General features: G+C 46.2%; 2 protein-coding genes across 2 annotated transcripts; both read left to right on the plus strand.

Annotated features, from left to right (window-relative positions):
• The first annotated feature begins 4,789 nt into the window (after positions 1-4,789).
• On the plus strand, positions 4,790-9,175 carry LOC134353854 (zinc finger protein 420-like). Its single transcript, XM_063062326.1, has 2 exons — positions 4,790-4,815; positions 5,783-9,175. Exon 2 carries the CDS (start codon positions 6,600-6,602, stop codon positions 8,238-8,240), a length of 1,641 nt encoding a protein of 546 aa, XP_062918396.1. The 5' UTR covers positions 4,790-4,815; positions 5,783-6,599; the 3' UTR covers positions 8,241-9,175.
• Positions 8,989-22,004, plus strand: LOC134353856 (uncharacterized). Its single transcript, XM_063062332.1, has 2 exons — positions 8,989-12,371; positions 16,455-22,004. The coding sequence occupies exon 1, from the start codon at positions 8,989-8,991 to the stop codon at positions 10,255-10,257; it is 1,269 nt and encodes a 422-aa protein (XP_062918402.1). The 3' UTR covers positions 10,258-12,371; positions 16,455-22,004.
• Positions 22,005-22,130: the final 126 nt, after the last annotated feature.

Genomic DNA, 22,130 nt, shown 5'->3' on the forward strand with positions numbered 1-22,130 from the left:
CTGGATCCAGAAATTCTTTCTCCGTCCCGTTGTGTGTAATGTGGAGTCGAGCAGGGAACAGTATACCATATCAGATATCCGGCTGGTCACGCAGCAGTTTCCTGACATCCGTGAACACAGCTCGAGCTTTGGCGACCCTTGTGGTGTAGTCTGGAAAAATAGCAATGGGTTTCCCATTGTAGTTAAGCGGAGCCTGGTTTCGGGCTCAACGTAAAATATTGACACAGTCCTGGTAATAATGTAGTTTAACTACAATTGCACGCAGTTTACTGCTGTTTTTTTTTGATGTGAGACTCTGATGCGAGCAGTCAATAAGAATGTCTTTGTCCAGTTTAAGCACCTCTGACAGTAATTTAGAAATGGACTCCACGGAACTTGACCCAGGCCCCTCAGCAACCCCTAAATTACGAATATTGCACCTCTGCATTCTTCCCTCCATATCTTCACATTTATCACTTAAGTCCTTCAGCTCCGACTTCAGGGCGTTTATGATGGTTTGAAGCAATACCATTTCATCTGACCGCAATGATATACCATCTTCCATGTCTTTAACATTAGCCCTTACTTGGTCAATCTCAACTTGGGTCTGTGCCGCATTGTTTGCTAACACGGTTCTTACTACCTGCAAACACGAAGAAATCTGCAGACACTGGAATTTCAAGCAACACACATCAAAGTTGCTGGTGAACGCAGCAGGCCAGGCAGCTTCTCTAGGAAGAGGTACAGTCGACGTTTCGGGCTGAGACCCTTCGTCAGGACTAGCTGAAAGAAGAACTAGTAAGAGATTTGAAAGTGGGAGGGGGAGGGGGAGACCCGAAATGATAGGAGAAGACAGGAGGGGGAGGGATGGAGCGAAGAGCTGGACTGTCAATGTTCATGCCATCAGGTTGGAGGCTACCCAGATGGAATATAAGGTGTTGTTCCTCCAACCTGAGTGTGGCTTCATCTTTACAGTAGAGGAGGCCGTGGATAGACATATCAGAATGGGAATGGGACGTGGAATTAAAATGTGTAGCCACTGGAAGATCCTGCTTTCTCTGGCAGACAGAGCGTAGGTGTTCAGCGAAATGATCTCCCAGTCTGCGTCGGGTCTCGCCAATATATAGAAGGCCACATTGGGAGCACCGGACGCAGTATATCACCCCAGCCGACTCACAGGTGAAGTGTTGCCTCACCTGGAAGGACTGTCTGGGGCCCTGAATGGTAGCGAGGGAGGAAGTGTAAGGGCATGTGTAGTACTTGTTCCGCTTACAAGGATAAGTGCCAGGAGGGAGATCAGTGGGGAGGGATGGGGAGGACGAATGGACAAGGGAGTCGCATAGGGAACGATCCCTGCGGAAAGCGGGGGTGGGGGGAGGGAAAGATGTGCTTAGTGGTGGGATCCCGTTGGAGGTGGCGGAAGTTACGGAGAATTATACGTTGGACCCGGCGGCTGGTGGGGCGGCAGGTGAGGACAAGGGGAATTCTATTCCTAGTGGGGTGGTGGGAGGATGGAGTGAGAGCAGATGTGCGTGAAATGGGGGAGATGCGTTTGAGAGCAGAGTTGATGGTGGAGGAAGGGAAGCCCCTTTCTTTAAAAAAGGAGGACATCTCCTTCGTCCTGGAATGAAAAGCCTCATCCTGAGAGCAGATGTGGCGGAGACGGAGGAATTGCAAGAAGGGGATGGCATTTTTGCAAGAGACAGGGTGAGAAGAGGAATAGTCCAGATCTCTGGAGTCAGCCTATCTACTGATGTCCACTATAAGCCTACTGACTCTCACAGCTATCTGGAGTATTCCTCTTCTCACCCTGTCTCTTGCAAAAATACCATCCTCTGTCCGTCAGAGAAAGCAGGATCTTCCAGTGGCCACACATTTTAATTCCACGTCCCATTCCTATTCTGACATGTCTATCCACGGCCTCCTCTACTGTAAAGATGAAGCCACACTCAGGTTGGAGGAACAACACCTTATACTCCGTCTGGGTAGCCTCCAACCTGATGGCATGAACATTGACTTCTCAAACTTCCGCTAATGCCCCACATCCCCCTTGTACCCCATCCGTTATTTATATACACACATTCTTTTTCTCTCTCTCCTTTTTCTCCCTCTGCCCCTCTCACTATACCCCATGCCCATCCTTTGGGTTTTCCCCCCTCCCCCTTTTCTTTCTCCCTGGGCCTCCTGTCCCATGATCCTCTCATATCCCTTCTGCCAATGAACTGTCCAGCTCTTGGCTCCATCCCTCCCCCTCCTGTCTTCTCCTATCATTTCGGATCTCCCCCTCCCCCTTTCAAATCTCTTACTAGTTCTTCTTTCAGTTCGTCCTGACGAAGAGTCTTGGCCCGAAACGTCGACTGTACCTCTTCCTAGAGATGCTGCCTGGCCTACTGCATTCACCAGCAACTTTGATGTGTCTTGCTACCTGCAACTCGTTTTTCAGGTAGTTGAAATCTTCAGAGAGGGCGTTTTTCAGCTCGTTTTTCATGTAGTTGAAATCTTCGGTGAGGACATTTTTCAGCTCAGCTCTTATTGCCGCAGAGATGTCCGTTTTTAGCTCTGAGAGGAGCTGAATCTTTAGGTCTTCTATGTCCATTTCGCCTGAATTTGTGCAGGGTGAAGTACTTGCGCGGTCACGGTCAGCACTTCAACTCTGCGCTGGGGAGTCGGTCATCTTGGTGTTAGTGGGCCCAGTGTATTTATATTTTCGAAGCTTATATGCCATTACCACACGTCAGAGAACATAGTAACTCTCTCTGTATGTACTTAGACGACTTATTTACTTATTTTGATATGATTTGAAAGAAAGCGCTATACTAAATATAAAATAAAGGTTAGGCAGGAGCCCAGCCACACTCATTACTCCATTGCTTGCTTACGTGGTCCCCCCTCTGTACTTGCCGGAATTTAGAACGATTGCGGGGGGGGGGGGCGGGGATCTCATTCAAACCTTTCCAATGTTGAAAGGCCTGGACAGAGTAAATGTGGAAAGGATGGTGCCTATGGTGGGAGAGTTGAGGACAAGAGGGCACAGCCTCAGGATAGAGGGGTGTCCATTCAAAACGGATATGCTGAAATTTCTTTAGCCATTGGGTGGGGAATTCGTGGAATTTGTTGCCACCTGCAGCTGTGGTGGCCAGGGCACTGGGTGTATTTAAGGTAGAGATTGATAGGTTCTTGATGGACATGGCATCAAAGGTTATGGGGAGAAGGCCGTGAAATGGATTTGAGAAAAAAAAGCATCAGCCATGATTGAATGGCGGAGCAGACTCGATGGGCCAAATGGCCAAATTCTGCTCCTATGTCTTATGGTCTTGTGGTCTAATGGATAGGAATATGCAAGCATTTGGAAACCCATGGCCTAATTAGGAAAGCCAGCATGGCTTTGTATGTGACAGGTTGCGCCTTACCACTTGATTGAGTTTTTTGACAAGGTGACGAGAGAGATTGATGAGGATAGGACAGTGGATGTTGTCTACATGGATTTTAGTAAGGTGTTTGACAAAGTCCCTCATGGGAGGCTAATCCAGAGGATTAGGATGCATGGGTCAGTGGCAAACTGGCTGTTTGGATTCAGACTGGCTTGTGCATAGAAGACAGAGGGTAATGATTGAAGGGATTTATTCAAGCTGGAGGTCTATAATTGGTCGTGTTCTGCAGGGATCTGAACTGGGACCTCTGCTGTTTATGATGTATAGAAATGACCTGGATGAAAATATAGATGGGTGGGTTAGTAAATTTGTGGATGATACCAAGATTTGTGCAGTTGTGGATAGTGCAGAATACTGACAAAGGAATGGCAAGGACCTTAACAGTGTTGCTGAGCAGAGAGAACTTGGGATCTAAGTTGAAAGGGTGGTTAAGAAGGCTTATGGAATGCTTGCTTTTATTAGTTGAGGCAATGAGTTCAAAAATCAGGAGATTATGTTGCGACTTGATAAAACTCTGGTATAGGCCACATTTGAAGTATTGCATACAGTTCTAGTTGCCTCACTATAGGAAGGATGTTGAGTCTTTAGAGAGGGTGCAGAACAGGTTTACCAAGATGCTGCCTGGTTTAGAGGGCATGTGTTATTATGAGAGACTGGATAAACTTGGGTTGTTTTCTCTGGAGCGTTGGAGGCTGAGGTGAGATCTGATTCTCAGGGTTAAAATGTCTAATACCAGAGGAAATGCATTGGAGGTGAGAGGGGGTAGGTTCAAGGGGGATGTGAGGAGTAAGTTTTTTACTCAGAGAATCGTGGATGCCTGAAATGCACTGCCTGGTATGGCAGTAAAGGCAGATACATTGGAGGCTTTTAAGAGACTTTTGGATAGGCACATGGATGTAAGTAGGATGGAGAGATACAGCCATGGTATAAGTAGGAGTGGAGCTGGAATAATGTTAGCAGAAATTTATGTAAATGTTATGCTGTGGTTTACAAATCCCTCTGGCCTCTTACCTCTTCTCACCGCCCCACCCCGCGTACCTCCTTCTTCCCTCTCCTCTCCCATCACATTCCTTCCCCTCCAGCCCTTCACTTTTCCCACCCTCCTGACTTCACCGATCACTTTCCGGCTATCCGGATATCCTGCTTCCCCTCCCCCACTACCTTTTGATTAGGGAGTCCTTCCCCCTTCCTTATCAGACCTGAAAAAGGGCACAACCTGAAACGTTGACACTTTATTCATTCCCATAGATGCTGCCTGACCTGATGAGCTCCCCCAGCATTTTCTGCAGCGCAGAATTCGGCAACCATGACCCAGCGATAAAACGCGCATGCGTGGTGTCAGACCGTGTCCGAAACTCGCGCATGCGCTCAGTGTACGTCAGGCGTCTAGAGGGATTGGCAGCAGGTAAGAGCAGGGTTTTGGGCGGGGGTTTCATCGGCACCGGCGTCCGCATCGCGACTGAGGGACAATTGTTGCGAGCTCCGAACACACCGTGGCCCTGCATCCCGGGATTCCTGGTCCTTTCCCTCTCTCTGAGCCCCAAGTAGCCGGGCCCTGGGGACCTTTCTGCTGATGAGCGAAGGTGTTGCCGCCATTCTGCGACGCATGCGCATGGCTGGGACGGTGACCAATTGACGGGTCGGAGGGAATAGCAGCGGATGATCTGCCGAGCTCCATCTATCGAGATCCCAGGATTAGGAACTCGGAACAAAAATATCGTTCCGAATTAATCAAGGAAAGAATCCACCTTCCAGTCAATGAAAATGTCAATTAGTGCTACCGGGGATAAAAGAACAAAATCCTTCCATCACATTTAGTTCTCGAGAAAATCACTTTTGTTTTAACGCTTTCTCTGAGTAGAACGACTCGTGAGATCTTGTTTTGTAGAAAGCTCTCTGGGTACAAAATGATATCAAATGCCTTTCACCGGGGTAACAAGTGACCTGTAGCTTTCACATCACAAAAGTGCCGCACTTCAGATACTGCCCTCCTCCCCTTCATAGTCATTGGCATGACCATCAATGAGTTTACCACCACCAATCTCTCGCGGTTGGGGTCAGAGTAATTAGAAAGTCTCCAGGATCAGCTATGTAATATCATGTGCTCTTTGTAGCGCCATGGGACATGACTTGAACTTGAAATAACACAAGTAGAGAGAGACAAACAGCCATGTTACAGATTGAAGAGGGGCCGGAATGGTCCATTCTGATACAGACAGAAAGACAGTCAAAGAACTGGATGCCTGATTCCTCCAGCTTGGGTTGAACCTCGCTGTAACAGTGTGATGTCAGACATCGCCATTGAGAATAAAGTTATCTCATCTGAAATGCTGTCCTTCACCCATTGATGTCTTTTGTAAATCTTTTTACAGGTTAGAAATGACAAAGAAATTGTATACACGAATCACAAATGCAACAACACATCAGTTCTAAGGTCTCTGTCTGGATATTTAAGGAGTGACCAAATATTTCCTTTGTAACACCAATTTATCTGTTGGCCCTTGTAGATGAAGAAATATCTCAACCACAGCTGGAAGCATGCTTTGTGTCTGAAATGAAGTTTTTTGTTGTAACTCAGTGAAATCCATTGGAACCCAGGTGCTGACACACCAGCATATGTTCACTGAAGATCAGTTCTTCAACTGCATTGACTGTGACACGGATTTACTGTGACATCTGACTTGATGACTTGCCAGTTAATTGATAGAAGGGAGGTATCATTCTCCTTTTCTCAGTGTGATAAGGGATTCTCTTACTCAACTGACCCACAAAGACACCAGTGAGCTCAAAGGGGGAAGAGGCCAGTCGCCTGCTCTTTGTCTGGGATAAGACCTACTCAGTCATCCAGCCTGAAGATACATCAGCAAGTTCACACCACAGTGAGATGGTTTACATGTTCTGTTTGTGGAAAGCAATTCATTCTGTCATCCAAGCTGACAATATATCAGAAAATTTACAGCAGTGAGAGGCCGTTCAATTACTCTGTGTGTAGGAAGAGGTTCACTCACTCAGCTGATCTGCAGAGACACGAGCGATTTGACAAGGGAGAGAGACTGTTCAACAGTTCTAAGTAGGAAGAGGTTCACTCGGTCATCAGATCTGTTGACCCACAAGCAAGATCACACTGGGGAGAGGCAGTTCACCTGCTCAGAAGCTTGGAAAGGATTCACTTAGTCATCTGAGCGATTGATGCACCAGTCAGTTCACACTGGGGAGATGCAATTTATCTGCTCAGACTGTGGGAAGGGATTTACTCAGTCATCCCACCTACAGACACATCAAAGAGCTCACACTGGTGAGAAGCCATTCACCTGCTCAGACTGTGGGAAGGGATTCACTCGATTGTCTCACCTACAGGCACACCAATCTGTTCACACTGGGGAGTGGCCATTCCTCTGCTCAGAGTGTGGGAAGGGATTCACTCGATCGTCTGACCTACTGGCACACCAATCAGTGCACACTGGGGAGACACCGTTCAGCTGCTCAGAATGTGGGAAGGGATTCACTCAGTCATCTCAACTGAAGGTACATCAGCGAGTTCACACTGGGGAGAGGCCATTCACCTGCCCAAACTGTGGGAAGGGATTCACTCGATCATCTCACCTACAGGCACACCAGACAATTCACACTGGGGAGAAGCCATTTACCTGCTTAGACTGTGGGAAGGGATTCACACGATCATCTGATCTTTTGGCACACCAGTCCATTCACACTGGGGAGGCACCATTCAGCTGCTCATACTGTGGGAAGGGATTCACTCAGTCATCGCAACTGAAGGTACATCAGCGAGTTCACACTGGGGAGAGACCATTCATCTGCTCAGACTGTGGGAAGGGATTCACTCGGTCATCTCACCTTCTAGCACATCTGCGAGTTCACACTGGGGAAAAACCATTCACCTGCACAGACTGTGGGAAGGCGTTCACTCAGTCATCTCAACTGAAGCTACATCAGCGAGTTCACACTGGGGAGAGACCGTTCACTTGCTCAGACTGTGGGAAAGGATTCACTCAGTCATCTTCCCTACTGGCACACCAGCGAGTTCACACTGGCGACAGGCCATTCACCTGCTCAGACTGTGGGAAAGGATTCACTCGATCATCTGACCTATTGACACACCAGTCAGTTCACACTGGAGAGAGGCCATTCACATGCTCAGATTGTGGGAAGGGATTCACTCGATCATCTCATCTACAAGCACACCAGTCAGTTCACAGTGGGGAGACACCGTTCACCTGCTGTTACTGTGGTAAGGGATTTACTCAGTCATCTCAACTGAAGCTGCATCAGCGAGTTCACACTGGGGAGAGGACATTCACCTGCTCAGAATGTGGGAAAGAATTCACTCGGTCATCTCACTTACTGGCACACCAGCGAGTTCACACTGGGGAGAAACCATTCACCTGCTTAGACTGTGGGAAGGGATTCACTCAGTCATCTCAACTGAAGGTGCATCAGCGAGTTCACACTGGGGAGAGGCCATTCAGCTGCTCAGATTGTGGGAAGGAATTCACTCGGTTATCCCACCTACAGGCACACCAGCGAGTTCACACTGGGGAGAGGCCGTTTACCTGCTCAGTCTGTGGGAAGGGATTTACGCAGTCATCTTCCCTACTGGCACACCAGCGAGTTCACACTGGGGAGAGGCCGTTCATCTGCTCAGACTGTGGGAAGGCATTCACTCAGTCATCGCAACTGAAAGTACATCAGCGAGTTCACACTGGAGAGAGGCCATTCATCTGCTTTGAATGTGGGAAGAGATTCACTCAGTCATCTTCCCTATTGGCACACCAGCGTGTTCACATTGGGGAGAAACCTTTCAACTACTGAGAATGTGGGAAGGAATTCACTTGCGTCAACTTAACTGAAACTACATTAACAAGTTCACACTGGGGAGCGGACATTCACTGCTCGGCCTGTGGAAATGGATTCAGTCGATCATCTGACATAAAGACACACCTGTGAGTTCATGCTGTTCCGTGTGTGGGAAGGGATGCATTGAACCATATTCTCAACTGGCACACCAGTGTGTTCAGACTATGAAGAAACCATTGTGGTAAGGGTTTTCGTTGGTCATTTCGATTGAAGGAACATCAGTGGGTTTGTGCTGGAGAGGCCCTGAATATGGGAAGGGATTCACTCCATTTTCCCATCTTATGATACACTATCGAGTTGACACTGGGGAAAGAGCTGAATATGCTGCATGTTGGATATTTGACCATCACAGTTACTTAGTCCAGGGGCAAGTTCAAAAGTGACTGTTGGTGTCGAACTCTTCAATTATTGTTGCTGCTCACCACACCCAGTTCTGCACCCTGGTCACTGGGACTGGGAGGAGTTTCTTCTGCTGCTGTTCACCTTTAATGGGACTGTAGTTTCATACTCAGGATCAGTGACAAATAAATCAGTTCTATTTTAAACTTTATCTCAGGGACTTAGTGAAACTACATCACATCCAGTGTACATAAAGGAGGTAACTCAGCCGAGCTGCTCCACGCCAGTATTTCTGTTCCACACCAGTCCTCTGAAATTGGGCCCTAGCTATGCCTGCCTTTTTGTTGGCTTTGTGGAACAATCTATGTTCCGTGCCTATTCTGGTATCTGTCCCCCACTTTTCCTTCGCTACATCGACGACTGCTTTGGCGCTGCTTCCTGCACGCATGCAGAGCTCGTTGACTTTATTAACTTTGCCTCCAACTTTCACCCTGCCCTCAAGTTTACCTGGTCCATTTCCGACACCTCCCTCCCCTTTCTAGATCTTTCTGTCTCTGTCTGTGGAGACAGCTTATCCACTGATGTCTACTATAAGCCTACTGACTCTCACAGCTATCTGGACTATTCCTCTTCTCACCCTGTCTCTTGCAAAAATGCCATCCCCTTCTTGCAATTCCTCTGTCTCCACCGCATCTGCTCTCAGGATGAGGCTTTTCATTCTAGGACGAGGGAGATGTCTTCCTTTTTTAAAGAAAGGGGTTTCCCTTCCTCCACTATCAACTCTGCTCTCAAACGCATCTCCCCCATTTCACATACATCTGCTCTCACTCCATCCTCCCGCCACCCCACTAGGAATAGGGTTCCCCTGGTCCTCACCTACCACCCCACCAGCCTCCGGGTCCAACATATTATTCTCCGTAACTTCCGCCACCTCCAACGGGATCCCACCACTAAGCACATCTTTCCCTCCCCCCCCCCTGCATTCCGCAGGGATTGCTCCCTACGCAACTCCCTTGTTCATTCGTCCCCCCCATCCCTCCCCACTGATCTCCGTCCTGGCACTTATCCGTGTAAGCGGAACAAGTGCTACACATGCCCTTACACTTCCTCCCTTACCACCATTCAGGGCCCCAAGCAGTCCTTCCAGGTGAGGCAACACTTCACCTGTGAGTCGGCTGGGGTGATATACTGTGTCCGGTGCTCCCGATGTGGCCTTTTATATATTGGCGAGACCCGACGCAGACTGGGAGACCGCTTTGCTGAACATCTATGCTCTGTCTGCCAGAGAAAGCAGGATCTCCCAGTGGCCACACATTTTAATTCCACATCCCATTCCCATTCTGACATGTCTATCCACGGCCTCCTCTACTGTAAAGATGAAGCCACACTCAGGTTGGAGGAACAACACCTTATATTCCATCTGGGCAGCCTCCAACCTGATGGCATGAACATCGACTTCTCTGGCTTCCGCCAATGCCCCACCTCCCCCTCGTACCCCATCTGTTACTTATTTTTATACACACATTCTTTCTCTCACTCTCCTTTTTCTCCCTCTGTCCCTCTGAATATACCCCTTGCTCATCCTCTGGATCCCCCCCCCCCCGTCTTTCTTCCCGGACCTCCTGTACCATGATCCTCTCGTATCCCTTTTGCCTATTACCTGTCCAGCTCTTGGCTCCATCCCTCCCCCTCCTGTCTTCTCCTATCATTTTGGATCTCCCCCTCCCCCTCCAACTTTCAAATCCCTTACTCACTCTTCCTTCAGTTAGTCCTGACGAAGGGTCTCGGCCTGAAACGTCGACTGCACCTCTTCCTAGAGATGCTGCTTGGCCTGCTGCGTTCACCAGCAACTTTTATGTGCGTTGCTTGAATTTCCAGCATCTGCAGAATTCCTGTTGTTTGCTCTGAAATTCATGTTTGCTGTTCACCTTTCACTCTCCCTGTGGTGATGGGTTCCAAAGAATTGCCACTGTGGGTGAAGAGGTTTCCCTTTAATCTCCTGCATGGCTTTCTTCAGATTGTGAGCTGACTGCAGTTGTGTCTGACCTGTTGTTTGTCCCTTAAATCTCCGGGCTGAGGAAGAATGACATTGTTAACCCCAAAGTAACACACACAAAATGCTGGAGAACTCAGCATCTGTGGAAAAGAGTAAACAGTTGATGTTTCGGACACTTGATGAGTCCTGATGAAGGGTCTCGGCCTAAAATGATGACTGTTTACACTTTTCCATAGATGCTGCCTGGCCTGCTGAGTTTCTGCAGCTTTTTTGTGTGTGCTGCTTTGGAATTCCAGTATCTGCAGATATTCTCGTGTTTGTTCCCTGCCCATTTCAATGTTATGGGTCATTTTCACTTTCCAAAGGGCTGTGTCTCACACAGTAGAGTTGTTGAATACACCACCGTAAAGTCTAAAAGCAGATGTGGAACCATAAGTTGGATGTTCAATGCAACAGCGTCAGAAACCAGAGACGAGGTCAACACAGGGCAGAGTTTTGGTCTTTGCACATTGGTAGGGGTAAGCGGAGCAAAGAAACAAAGCGGGGGTGGGTTGGGAGTTTGAAAATGTGTAGCAGAGTTGCAACATTTGGAAGCTGCGTAACAGAAATAGATATTTATTTTGTTGACACACAGAATGCCTGTTGACATTGAGTATATTGCCTGTGGAAGCTTGCTGTGTTAAGCTGGCAACTGAGTTCCTATAAGAATATTGTTCCTCTAAACACTTTCAATAGCACTGTTCTTATCCGGAAATCTCTGAGCTGAAGAATGTACAATCACTGCAAATCAAGCATGCAAGTGCAGAGAGTCCAAAGTTTGCTGAAAGCTGGGTACACGTCCAGTAGACAAAAGGCTTCAGGAATGGATGTGTTGTACTTCTCAGGCACAGCTGCGATCTTATTAGGTAGAGCTAAAGGTTTGAGACTTTGGATGAAAAGTTATAGTTTCAAGTTTAAGTCAAAGTACATATATGTCACCAAATACAACCCCAAAATTATTTTTCTTGTGGGAATGCTCAATAAGTCCAATAACCATGATAGAATCAATGTAAGACCCCACTAACAGGTCAGACAACCAGTGTGCAAGTACAAAAAAGCACCACAGAGATAAACTAAGTCCTTGTGTCACATTGGGTTTGTTTGCAGGTCACCTTTGTGAGATCAGTGTTTCTTTTATTCAATTTGGGTGTGCAATGATAATGAACAAGTCTCTCTTGGGTACCATGTGACCTATAGCATTCACACCTCAGAAGTTCCACACATTAACAATCTCCAACGAGAAAGTCCAGTCAACTATTCTTGACGTTCATTCGTTTTGCCATTACTGTCTTCATAGCCATCAATCACCTCAGGGTCACAATGATCAGAAGTTGCCAGGTAAATACTGGTAGGGCAGTGATACTTGCCCAGAACTGTTAAGCACTAGCAGATCCAAATCACAAATAATATGTAAAATGAACTACCTTTCCACATTTAAAAAAGCAGAGCTATGCGGCAGTTTTCTGAGTTGGACAATCAATGTCAGGGGGTGCGTAAAAAAAAAAACAAACTACCTTTCAATCAGGACTCAGATCAAGATTTAAAAGGCAGAGATTTGTGGCAGTTTCTGAGTTGAGGAATCAGCAAGAGGAATTCATTAGAAAGGGACAATAATAATACAGCAACTCAAATGCAAACGGAGCGGCCATTCTTTTGACTGCCATTTTTAGAGTGGATTTTGCTCATCAGGCTTGGCTGGGGTTAAACATCGGGTAAGTTTCATTCTTTGTGATCTTATTTGTTTATTCCTGATCTGTTAAGGCACAATAATTCAGTGAGAATGGTTGTGCGTAGGATGTGGGAAATCTACCAGATAAACACATCTTCACCACGTGCACAGGTTTGTCACTGCTGAGAGAATGTATTAGCGAACTGGAGCACTAACCCAATGACCTTCGACTCATGGGAGAATCAGGAGGTGATAGACAGGAGCTACAGGGAGGCAGTCAAACCCCTAGATTGCAGGAGACAGGTAACGGGGTGACTGTCAGGGAAATTCGCAGCCAGTGCAGAATTATTCCACTTATTCCCTTCAATAATAAGTATATGAACTACCATGGGGGAGCCATAGTGATTGGATCTCTGGCAGTGATCGTGCTGTAGCTCAGAAGAGCAGAGAGGTGACAAGGACTGCAGTGTTGATAGGAGATTCCACAGTGAGAGTAACAGAGACGAGATTCTGAGAATGCGATAGAGATGATGGTATGTTGCCCCCTTGAATCAGGGTCGGAGATGTCTTGGATCAGATCCATGGCATTCTCAAGGCGAGGGTGAGCAGCCAGAAGTCATGGTACACATTGGTACCAATGACATAGGTAGACAAAGTGAAGAGATCCTGAAGATAGATTTTAGGGAGCTAGGTAGAAAGCGGAAAAGCAGGACCTCCAGGGTAGTCATCTCTGGATTGCCTGTGCTGCGCTTCAGTAAGGGTAAGAACAGAATGATTTGAATGCATGGCTGAAGAACTGGTGCAGGAGGCAGGAGTTCAGATTTATGGATCATCGGGATCTCGTTTGGGGAAGGTACGACCTGTACAGAAGGGACGGGTTACACCCTTTTGTACCCTGAACCCAAGGTGGTCCAATATCCTTGTGGGCAGGTTGGCTAGAGTTATTCAGGAGGGCTTAAACTAATTTGGCAGGGAGCTGGGTACTGTAGTGATAGTGCTGAGGCTGAGGTAGTTGGTTTACAAACAAAGGCAATGTGTGGTGAGACTCCTAGCAAGGATGATGGGGTAAAACTGCCACAGGATAAGTTGCAATGTAAAAGGTGCACAAAATCGAAAAGGGTGAATACAGGACTGAAGGTGTTATATTTGAATGCACGCAGTATATGGAGTAAGGTAGATGAACTTGAGGTACAGTTATGTATTGACATTTAATATTGTAGGCAACACTGATTCATGGCTGGAAGATGGTTATAGCTGGGAGCTCAATGTCAAGGAATACACATTGTATCAAAAGGACAGGCAGGAAGTCAGAGGAGGCGGCATTGTTCTGTTGGTAAAAAATGAGAATTAGAAATAGGTGACATAGGGTTGGAAGGTGTTGAATCATTGTGCATAGAGCTAAGGAGCTGCAAGAGTAAAAAGACCCCAGTGGTAGTTGTATACAGAACCCCAAACAAATTACAACAAGGGATAGAAAATGCATGCCAAAAGTGCAATGTTATAATAGTCATGGGAGATTTCAATATGCAGGCAGATTGGGAAAATCAAGTTGGAGCTGGATCCCAAGAGGGGAATTTTAGAATGCCTATGGGATGAATTTTTAGAGCAACTTGATGTTGAATCCACTTGGGGATCAGCTATTCTGGATTGGGTATTGTGCAATGAAACAGAATTGATTAGAGAGCTTAAGGTTAAAGAACCCTTAGGAGAAAGTGATCATAATATGATCGAATTCACTCTGAAATTTTAGAAAGAGAGACTTAAGTCAGATGTATCAGTCGTACAGTAGATTAAGGGAATTACAGAGGCATGAGAGAGGAGTAGGCTAGAATTGATTGAAAAAGAACACTGGCAGGGATGATGGCAGAGCAGCAATGGCTGGAATTTCTAGAAGCAATTATGGAAGGCATGGAATATATACATCTCGAAGAGGAAGAAGTTCCAGAGGCAAGATGACACAACCGTGACTAACTATAGAAGTCAAAGCCAAAGAGGGGGCATAAAATAGAGCAAAAATTAGTGGGAAGTTAGGATTAGGAAACTTCTAAAAACCAACAGAAGGCAACTAAAAATCATTAAGAAGGTAAAGGTGGAATGCAAAAGTAAACTAGCCAATAATATTAAAGATGATACATAAAGTATAAAAGGGAGATGAGAGTGGATATCAGACTGCTGGAAAATGATGCTGGAGAGGTAATGCTGGACGGATTTTGCATCAGCCTTCACTGTGGAAGACACAAGCAGTATGGTGGAAGTTTAGGGATTATGAAGTGTGTGAAGTTACCATTATTGGAGAAGTTCTTGGGAAATTGAAAGGTCTGAAGTGTAGACTAGGTGGTGTACATTGCAGAGTTCTGAAAGAGATGGCTGAAGAGATTGTGGAGGCATTAGTAATGATGTTTCAAGAATCACGAGATTCTGGAGTAGTTCCGGAAGACTGGAAAATTGCAAATGTTACTCCACTCTTCAAAAAGGGAGAGAGGCAGAGGAAATGAAATTATAGACCAGTTAGTCTGACCTCAGTGTTTGGGAAGATGTTGGAGTCAATTGTTTGGATATAATTTCAGGGTGCTTCGAGGAACATGATAAAATAGGGTGTAATCAGCATGGTTTCATCAGGGGGAAGTCTTGCCTGAAGAATTAACAGGCAAGGCAGACAAAGGAGAATCAGTTGATGTTGTGTACTTGGATTTTCAAAAGTTCTTTGACAAGGTGTCTCACATGAGGCTGCTTAACAAGTTTTGAGCCTATGGTATTATAGGAAAGATACTAGCAAGGATAAAGCAGTGGCTTATTGGCAGGAGGCAAAGGGTGGGAATAAAGGGAGCCTTTTCTTATTGGCTGCTGGTGACTAGTGGTGTTCCACAGGAGTCAGTGTTGGTACTGGGTTTTTTTGCGTTGTATGTCAATGATTTGGATGGCAGAATTGATAACTTTGTTGCAAAGGTTGCAGGCGATCTGAAGATAAGTGTAGGAGCAGGTAGTTTTGAGGAAGTAGGACATAGAAAGACTTGGACAGGTTATGAAAATGGGCAAAGAAGTGGTTAACGAAATAGTGTCGGGAAGTGGATGGTCATGCACTTTAGTAGAAGAAGTAAAATGATAGACTATTTTCTAAATGGAGAATAAATACAGAAATCTGATGTGCAGGATTCCCTAAAGGTTAATTTGCAGGTCGAGTCTAGTGTGGAAGAGGACTGGAATATAAAAGCAAGCATGTAATGTTGAGACTTTATAAAGCATTGGTGAGGCCTCTCGAGGAGTATTGTGAGCTGTTTCAGGCCCCTTATCTTGGAGTCCCAGAAAAGGAAAGGATGTGCTGAAACTGAAGAGGTTCACAAAAGTAATTCCAGGATTGAACAGTGTATCATAGGAGGAATGTTTGATTGCTAGGCCTGTATTCACTGGAGTTCAAAAGAATGGGTGATGTTCTTATTGAACCCTATTGAACGGTGAAAGGTCTTGATAGAGTGGATGTGGAGAAGATATTTCTTATGGTGGGAGAGTCTAAAACCAGAAGACAAAGCCTCAGAATAGAGGGACGTCCTTTTAGAATGGAGATGAGGAGGAATTTCTTCAGCCAAAGGCAAATCTGTGGAAATCTTTGCCACAGGCAGCTATGGATGCCAGGTCTACATATATTTAAAATAGACTCTTGATTGGTCAGGGAATGAAGGGATATGGGGAGAAGGCAGGAGATTAGGGCTGAGAGGAAACTGATGAAATGGCAAAGCAGACTCAGCCTAATTGGCCTAATTCTGCTCCTATATCTTATGGTTTATGGTCTTTTGACGGGTAGCATTGTCCCATTATGATACAGACAGGTAGACAGTCAGGCAAGTTGATGCTGAGTTCAGATGCTTGAACTGTGACAAGCTAGAAGTTGTAGATTTGTGCTCTTGTGTGGAGCCTCACTGTAACAGTTTGCTGACTAAAACTATCTCATATGAAATGCCGTCCTTCACCCATTGATATATTTTGTAACTTGTTACAGGGTAGAAAAGGCAAAGAATCTGTGTATAGGAATCTCAGACACAACAACACGTCAGTTCTAATGTCTGTCAGGTATTTAAGAAGTGACCAGATATTTCCTTTGTAACACCAATATATCTTTCATTGGTTCTAGGAGATGAAGAAGTATCTCATCAGAGTTGTAAAAGTGCTTTGTGTCTGAAATGAAGATTTCTGTTTTAACTTTTCATTGAACCACATTGGATCCAACACTCCAGCATATCTTCACCAGAGCTTAAACACTCAACTGTTTGAATGTGGGAAGGATTCAATGTCATTTGACATGACAATGCACTAGAGAACTTACAGCGGGAAAAAACTTGTTTTCTGTGTAGGGAGGAATATAATTAGTCTTCTAAACTGCAGAAACGCCAGTGAGTTCAGTCTGCACAGAGGCCATTCCATTGCTAGCTATTTGGAATAGGATAAACTCGGTCATCCAGCCTAAAGATACATCAGGGATTTCACACCACAGAGAGACTGTGGGCATGGATTCATTCAGTTGTCCGACCTGAACATGAGAAAATTTACACTGGAAAAGGTGATTCACTTGCTGTGTGTGTGGGATGAGATTCATTTAGTCATCCTAGCTACTGACGCATCAGATAGTTCATACCAGGGTGAGACCTTTAACCTATTTATGTGTCAGGAAATTTCCTCGGTCATCCCACCTGCAGACACACCAGTGAGTTTACAGTGGTGAGAGACATTCATTCGCTCCATGTGTGAGAAGGAATTCACTCTTTTATTCAACCTTGTGAGGTGATAACAAATTCAGCTTAGACTGTATATCTAACCTGTGTGAGTTTACTCCCATCGGCTCAACTGCTGAAACACCCGCTAGTTCACATGGGGAGGCCATTTAATTAACTCAGTATTCAATTTTCAACTATCACATTTAGTGAATCCAGTTGCAAGCTCAAGAGTGTTCAATCCTGCAGTTGTTCATGACATCTGGAACTGAACCCTGATCACTGGTCACTGGAGGGGTTCTGATAACATTAGCTTTTCATTGGACTACAGTTAAATATTGTGGAGCTGTTATAAATAAATCAATTTTAGTTTAAATGTTATGTCTCTGCAGCACACTCATGAGGCCATTTTGCCCTTCTGGTTCCTGCCAGTGTTTCTATTCATACATAGATCATAATATATTCCCACGGGCAGTAAAATAACGAACAAAACTACACACGATTTACACACACAAAGTGCAGAAGGAACTGTGAGAACATCTATGGAGTAGAGTAAACAATCGATGTTTCAGGCTGAACCATATATTACACGTTCTTGGTCTTCCTGCCCCCAACATTCTCCCCGTCACCCCACTCACCAATTTTTTGGGTTACCCAGCTCCTCCTTAGGTCACTCACCTTCCTCTTCCACCCTTGTCTCTGGGCTGCCCCCCTCCCCTCAGCTGCACCCCCATCTCTGCCCCCCCCATCTGCACCCCCATGTCTGCCCCTCATCCGCACCCCCGTGTCTGCCCCCCCAGACGCACCCCCGTGTCTGCCCCCCAGACGCACCCCTGTGTCTGCCCCACCCAGCCGCACCCCCATGTCTGCCCCCCTTCAGCCGCAACCCCGTGTCTGGGCTGCCCCACCTCAGCTCACTGTCTCTGGGTTTCCTCTTCTCTCCAAAGTCTCTATTACGCTTTACCTCCTTTACCCTCTTCACCAGGTCTCTCCCTTCATTGTCTTTTCCCCCACGCAGTCTGGGACTCCCCTTTCCCTCTCTCCACTTGCAAACCTACAGCTTTCATCACTGGGTCACCCTTTCCCCACCCTCTTTAGTGTGTTGCCTTTTTTCCCCTCACTCCCTGTCCTTGTGTCTCCTGCTTTCCTGCCCCATTCAAGGCCACCCTCTTGCCCCCTCCTCCTGTCTTTGAAGTGCCCTCTTTCCGCCACTCCTGTCATTTCTGGGTCAGTCCACCCCACTCTCCTCCCCTTCCTCTGTGCTGACCCTTTTCATCTCACTGGAATCTCTGGGTCACCCCTTACCACCTCCCCTGTCATTTCTTTGTTTCTTCCACTCACCTCTCCCACCCCATCTTGGGGGTAGCAATCTTCCCCTTGTCTCTGGATCTCCTTTCTCCTTCCCTCATCTCTGGGTATCCGCCCTTCCCCTACACTTGTCTCTAGATCTCCTTCCCTCTGCCCCACCCCCTCTCCGAATCTGGGTCTACACCGTCACCATATCTGCATCTCCTCTTCCCACCTCCCTTGTCTCTGGGTCACCTCAACCATCCCTTAGTGCCCTCAGGCCTCTGGCTTCCTCTTGTTTCCCTCCCATATCACTGTCTCTCCCAGCCATCTATTCTCAATTCTGTATTCTCCCTTCCTCTTCCCATCTCATCACCCCCTTTCCCCCAGTTCTGTGTTGTCTCTTCCACCACTGCACTTCTCTGTGGTTCCCCCTCTCCATTCTCTCTTTGGGACACCCCATTTCTGAGAGCATCTTTGGGATACCCTCCCTTCCACAGTCACTTCTTGTGCATCCCTCATTCCTGTCACCCCATCCCATTCTATCCGGCTCTGAGAAGCTCCCTTTTCCCTATACCATACCCAGCCACTTTCGGATGTCATTCATCCCCTTGTCTTTGTGACATGCCCTTCCTACCCACCCCCACGTCTAATATGCCTCCAGCCCTTCCCATCAGGAGATGTGCCTTCTAGCCCTACGTCCGTGTATACCCCACTCACCACCGCCCCCTCTGTCTCTGGGACACATCCTTCCACCTCCCCATATATGGGAATTCCCCCGTCCCCTCTACTAACCACACCTGTGTCTGGACAGCCACCAATCTCCCACTCCTCCATCCGGTCTTGGGAGGACTCCTTCCCTGTCTCTGAAATGGACCCTCCCCATCTCCATCTCCATTCCCCACATCTCCACGACACCCTCTTCCTCCCTGCATCTGCGATGCCTCATCTCTGGGGCGACTGTACCCCACTAGCAATTGGATGCCCCACTTCCTCCTCCTATCATCCCCACCAAACTCTATTTATGCACTCCTTACCCCTCTTGTATCTGGGACAACCCCTGCCTGCTTCACTAGAATACCTTTTCACACTCCATAGCAACACTTCTAGGATGCCCCTTTCCCCCACCCCTCCTCAATCATTCTCCAGAATGCCCCCTTCCTCACTTCGACACCTGCCTCATCGATACCATTTCCTCCTCCTGAACCTGTGCCTTTGACACCCCTTTCCTCTCCTCCCCTATCTGTTTCACTTCACCCCAAACTGGGTCATGCCCTTCCAAGTCTCAACAACATCCTCTTCCTCCTCTACCCCCTTCTACAGCACGCCACCACCACTCTCCTTCGGGTGTCTGGAATAGACCCTTTTCCCTATGTCTCTGGGACACCCCTTGGTTGTTGTCTCAGTGTCACCCATTCCTCCCGTCTCTATGACACCTTATTCCGCCCATCTCCTTTCCCCACCAACACACAAGCTCTGTGACAACCCTGACTTCCCCATTCTCCAAATCCTTAAATCCTGGCTCATCCCATGTACCGTGACCTGGGTGCAGAACTGGATGTGAAGAGCATCAGCAATGATTGCAGAGCTCGACATCAACACTCACTTATCAACTTGCCTCTTCTCTGTGAAGTGACTGGTGTGTCATTAGGTGTGTTGAGTAAGTGAATGCCTTCTCACAGTCTTAGCAGATCAACGGCCTCTCTCCAGTGTGAACTCACTTGTCTGTCAACTGATCAGATGACAGGTAAATCTCTTCCCAGACACAGAACAGTTGATCTGTCTCTCTCCTTTAGGAATTCACTAGTGTATCTGCAGGTCACCTGAGTGAGTGAATCTGTTCCCATGTATGGATTAAGCAAATTTTCTGATGTATGGTCAGCTTAGATGACAGCGAATTGCTTTCTGTAGTCGGAATAAGTGAGCCATCTCAATATGGTGTGAATTTGCTGAGATGGATGTGCTCAATCAGCGAACAAGAGCACAGGAAGTTCCGATTTCACATCAGTTTGAGGTGAAGATGAACAGACGTAGTGCTTCACGGCAGTTTACAGGAGTTGGACTGTGCCCAATCAGTGAACAGGATTCATTAGAAAGGGCAAATAAGACACAGGAAAGTGGAGCGGCCATTGTGTGAGTGGGTTGCTATTAGAGTGGCTTTGACTATCAGATATGGGTGAGCTAAGTATCTGGCAAAAATTTCTTATTCTTTATTCTTTATTCCTTGTCTGTTAGGGCACAGTTAGTGTAGTGAGAATGGCTCCGGGGCTGTGTTTGGTTCTGTGTGTGAGTTGTGGGAATTCTGAGACACCAACAGCCTCCTGGATAACCGTAAATGCACCAGGTGCATTGAGCTGCTTTTCTTCAGAAAATGTGTTAATGGAACTGGAGCTGCAGCTCAATGACCTTTGGCTCATATGGGAGACTGAGGAAATGATAGATCAGAGCTATGGGGAGGTAGTCATCCAGAGGTTGCAGGAGGCAGGTATCACATATGACCACTATATCCCATGTGACCACTCTACTCACTTGACCACCCTTCTATCCCATGTGACCACACTATCCCACGTGACCACCCTACACCATGTGACCACTCTGTCTCACGTGAAATTGCGCACCATACAACATGCTTCCAGACAAAGAGCATACATTTAGATTTTGTTCAAACATACAAGGTGGTAACTTGTAAACATTTATATGTAGCGTATCCTTTGGTTTTGGAACCAGATATTTGCATGTGCAGTTTAAGCCATAGAAGTTACATTCAGTTTAATAAGCTGTACTTGTGTTACCAGAGGAAAAGGCATCCATTGCCATTGTCCTGAAAAATGCTGTGTGGGAAGTCGTTGTAAACAACTTTATTTTTCTGCATTCTTTGGTCCTGATGACAAGACGTGCAGATAGGTCTGAAGAGTTATATACAAAATAATAATGGAAATTGCACACATGCTCGCTGAGGAAATAGCATACATTTCTATTTTGCTCAAAAATACGATGTGGTAACTTGTAAATATTTTTATTTACAGTATCTTATGCTGTGGACTGTTTTGGAACTAGCTATTTCTGCAGTCTTGTCCATGGAAGTTACATTTGGTTTCAGAACAAATTGCTCATCAACTATACTAGCGTTGTAAGAGCAAAAGGCCTCCCTTGCCAATTTCCTGAAAAATGCTATGTGGGAGGTTATTATAAACTGTTTTATATTTTCTATGATCCTGATGTCTATACATCACTTGTATGATAGTGCCAGTTGTCTGGAAAGCTGCATGCACTTGCTTCATAGAAATTAAACACTATACAATGTCATGTTATGTCTCCAGAAGATCAAGCATGCAATTTCTATTTTGCTTTAAAATACAAAGTGGTAACTTGTTGCCAATATTTTTATTTAGTGTGGAGTATATTGGAACCAGCTATTTGTATGTGCAATTGAAGCCATAGAAGTAATATTCAGTTTCAAAACACATGGCACATAGGCTACTGTATACCAATGTAAACAGAGCAAAGCACTTACATTGCCAATTTCCTGAAAATTGGTGTTTGGGATGTTATTGTAGATAATTTTATTGTACTCGTTCTGTAGTCATGGTGTCTATACATGCGTTTGCCCGACAGTGCCAGTTAAGTCTAAGAATTATGTGCACTCACTTTATAGAAATTGGGCGCAGTACAAAGTACTGCTTGCAAAGCAAATGGCATAGATTTGTATTTTGCTCAAAAATACAAACTCATAACTTGTTGTCCAATCAAAAACAAGATAAAATCTGCAGATGCTGGAAATACAAGCAACACACACAAAATGCTGGAGGAAC

This window comes from Mobula hypostoma, chromosome 11 (assembly GCF_963921235.1).
Source record: "Mobula hypostoma chromosome 11, sMobHyp1.1, whole genome shotgun sequence".
In the NCBI taxonomy this organism is placed as follows: domain Eukaryota; kingdom Metazoa; phylum Chordata; class Chondrichthyes; order Myliobatiformes; family Myliobatidae; genus Mobula; species Mobula hypostoma.

Excerpts from the sequence above, each read along its gene's own strand:
- LOC134353854 (XM_063062326.1), top strand. The coding sequence starts at position 6,600 with ATGCACCAGTCAGTTCACACTGGGGAGATGCAATTTATCTGCTCAGAC.
- LOC134353856 (XM_063062332.1), top strand. The coding sequence starts at position 8,989 with ATGTTCCGTGCCTATTCTGGTATCTGTCCCCCACTTTTCCTTCGCTAC.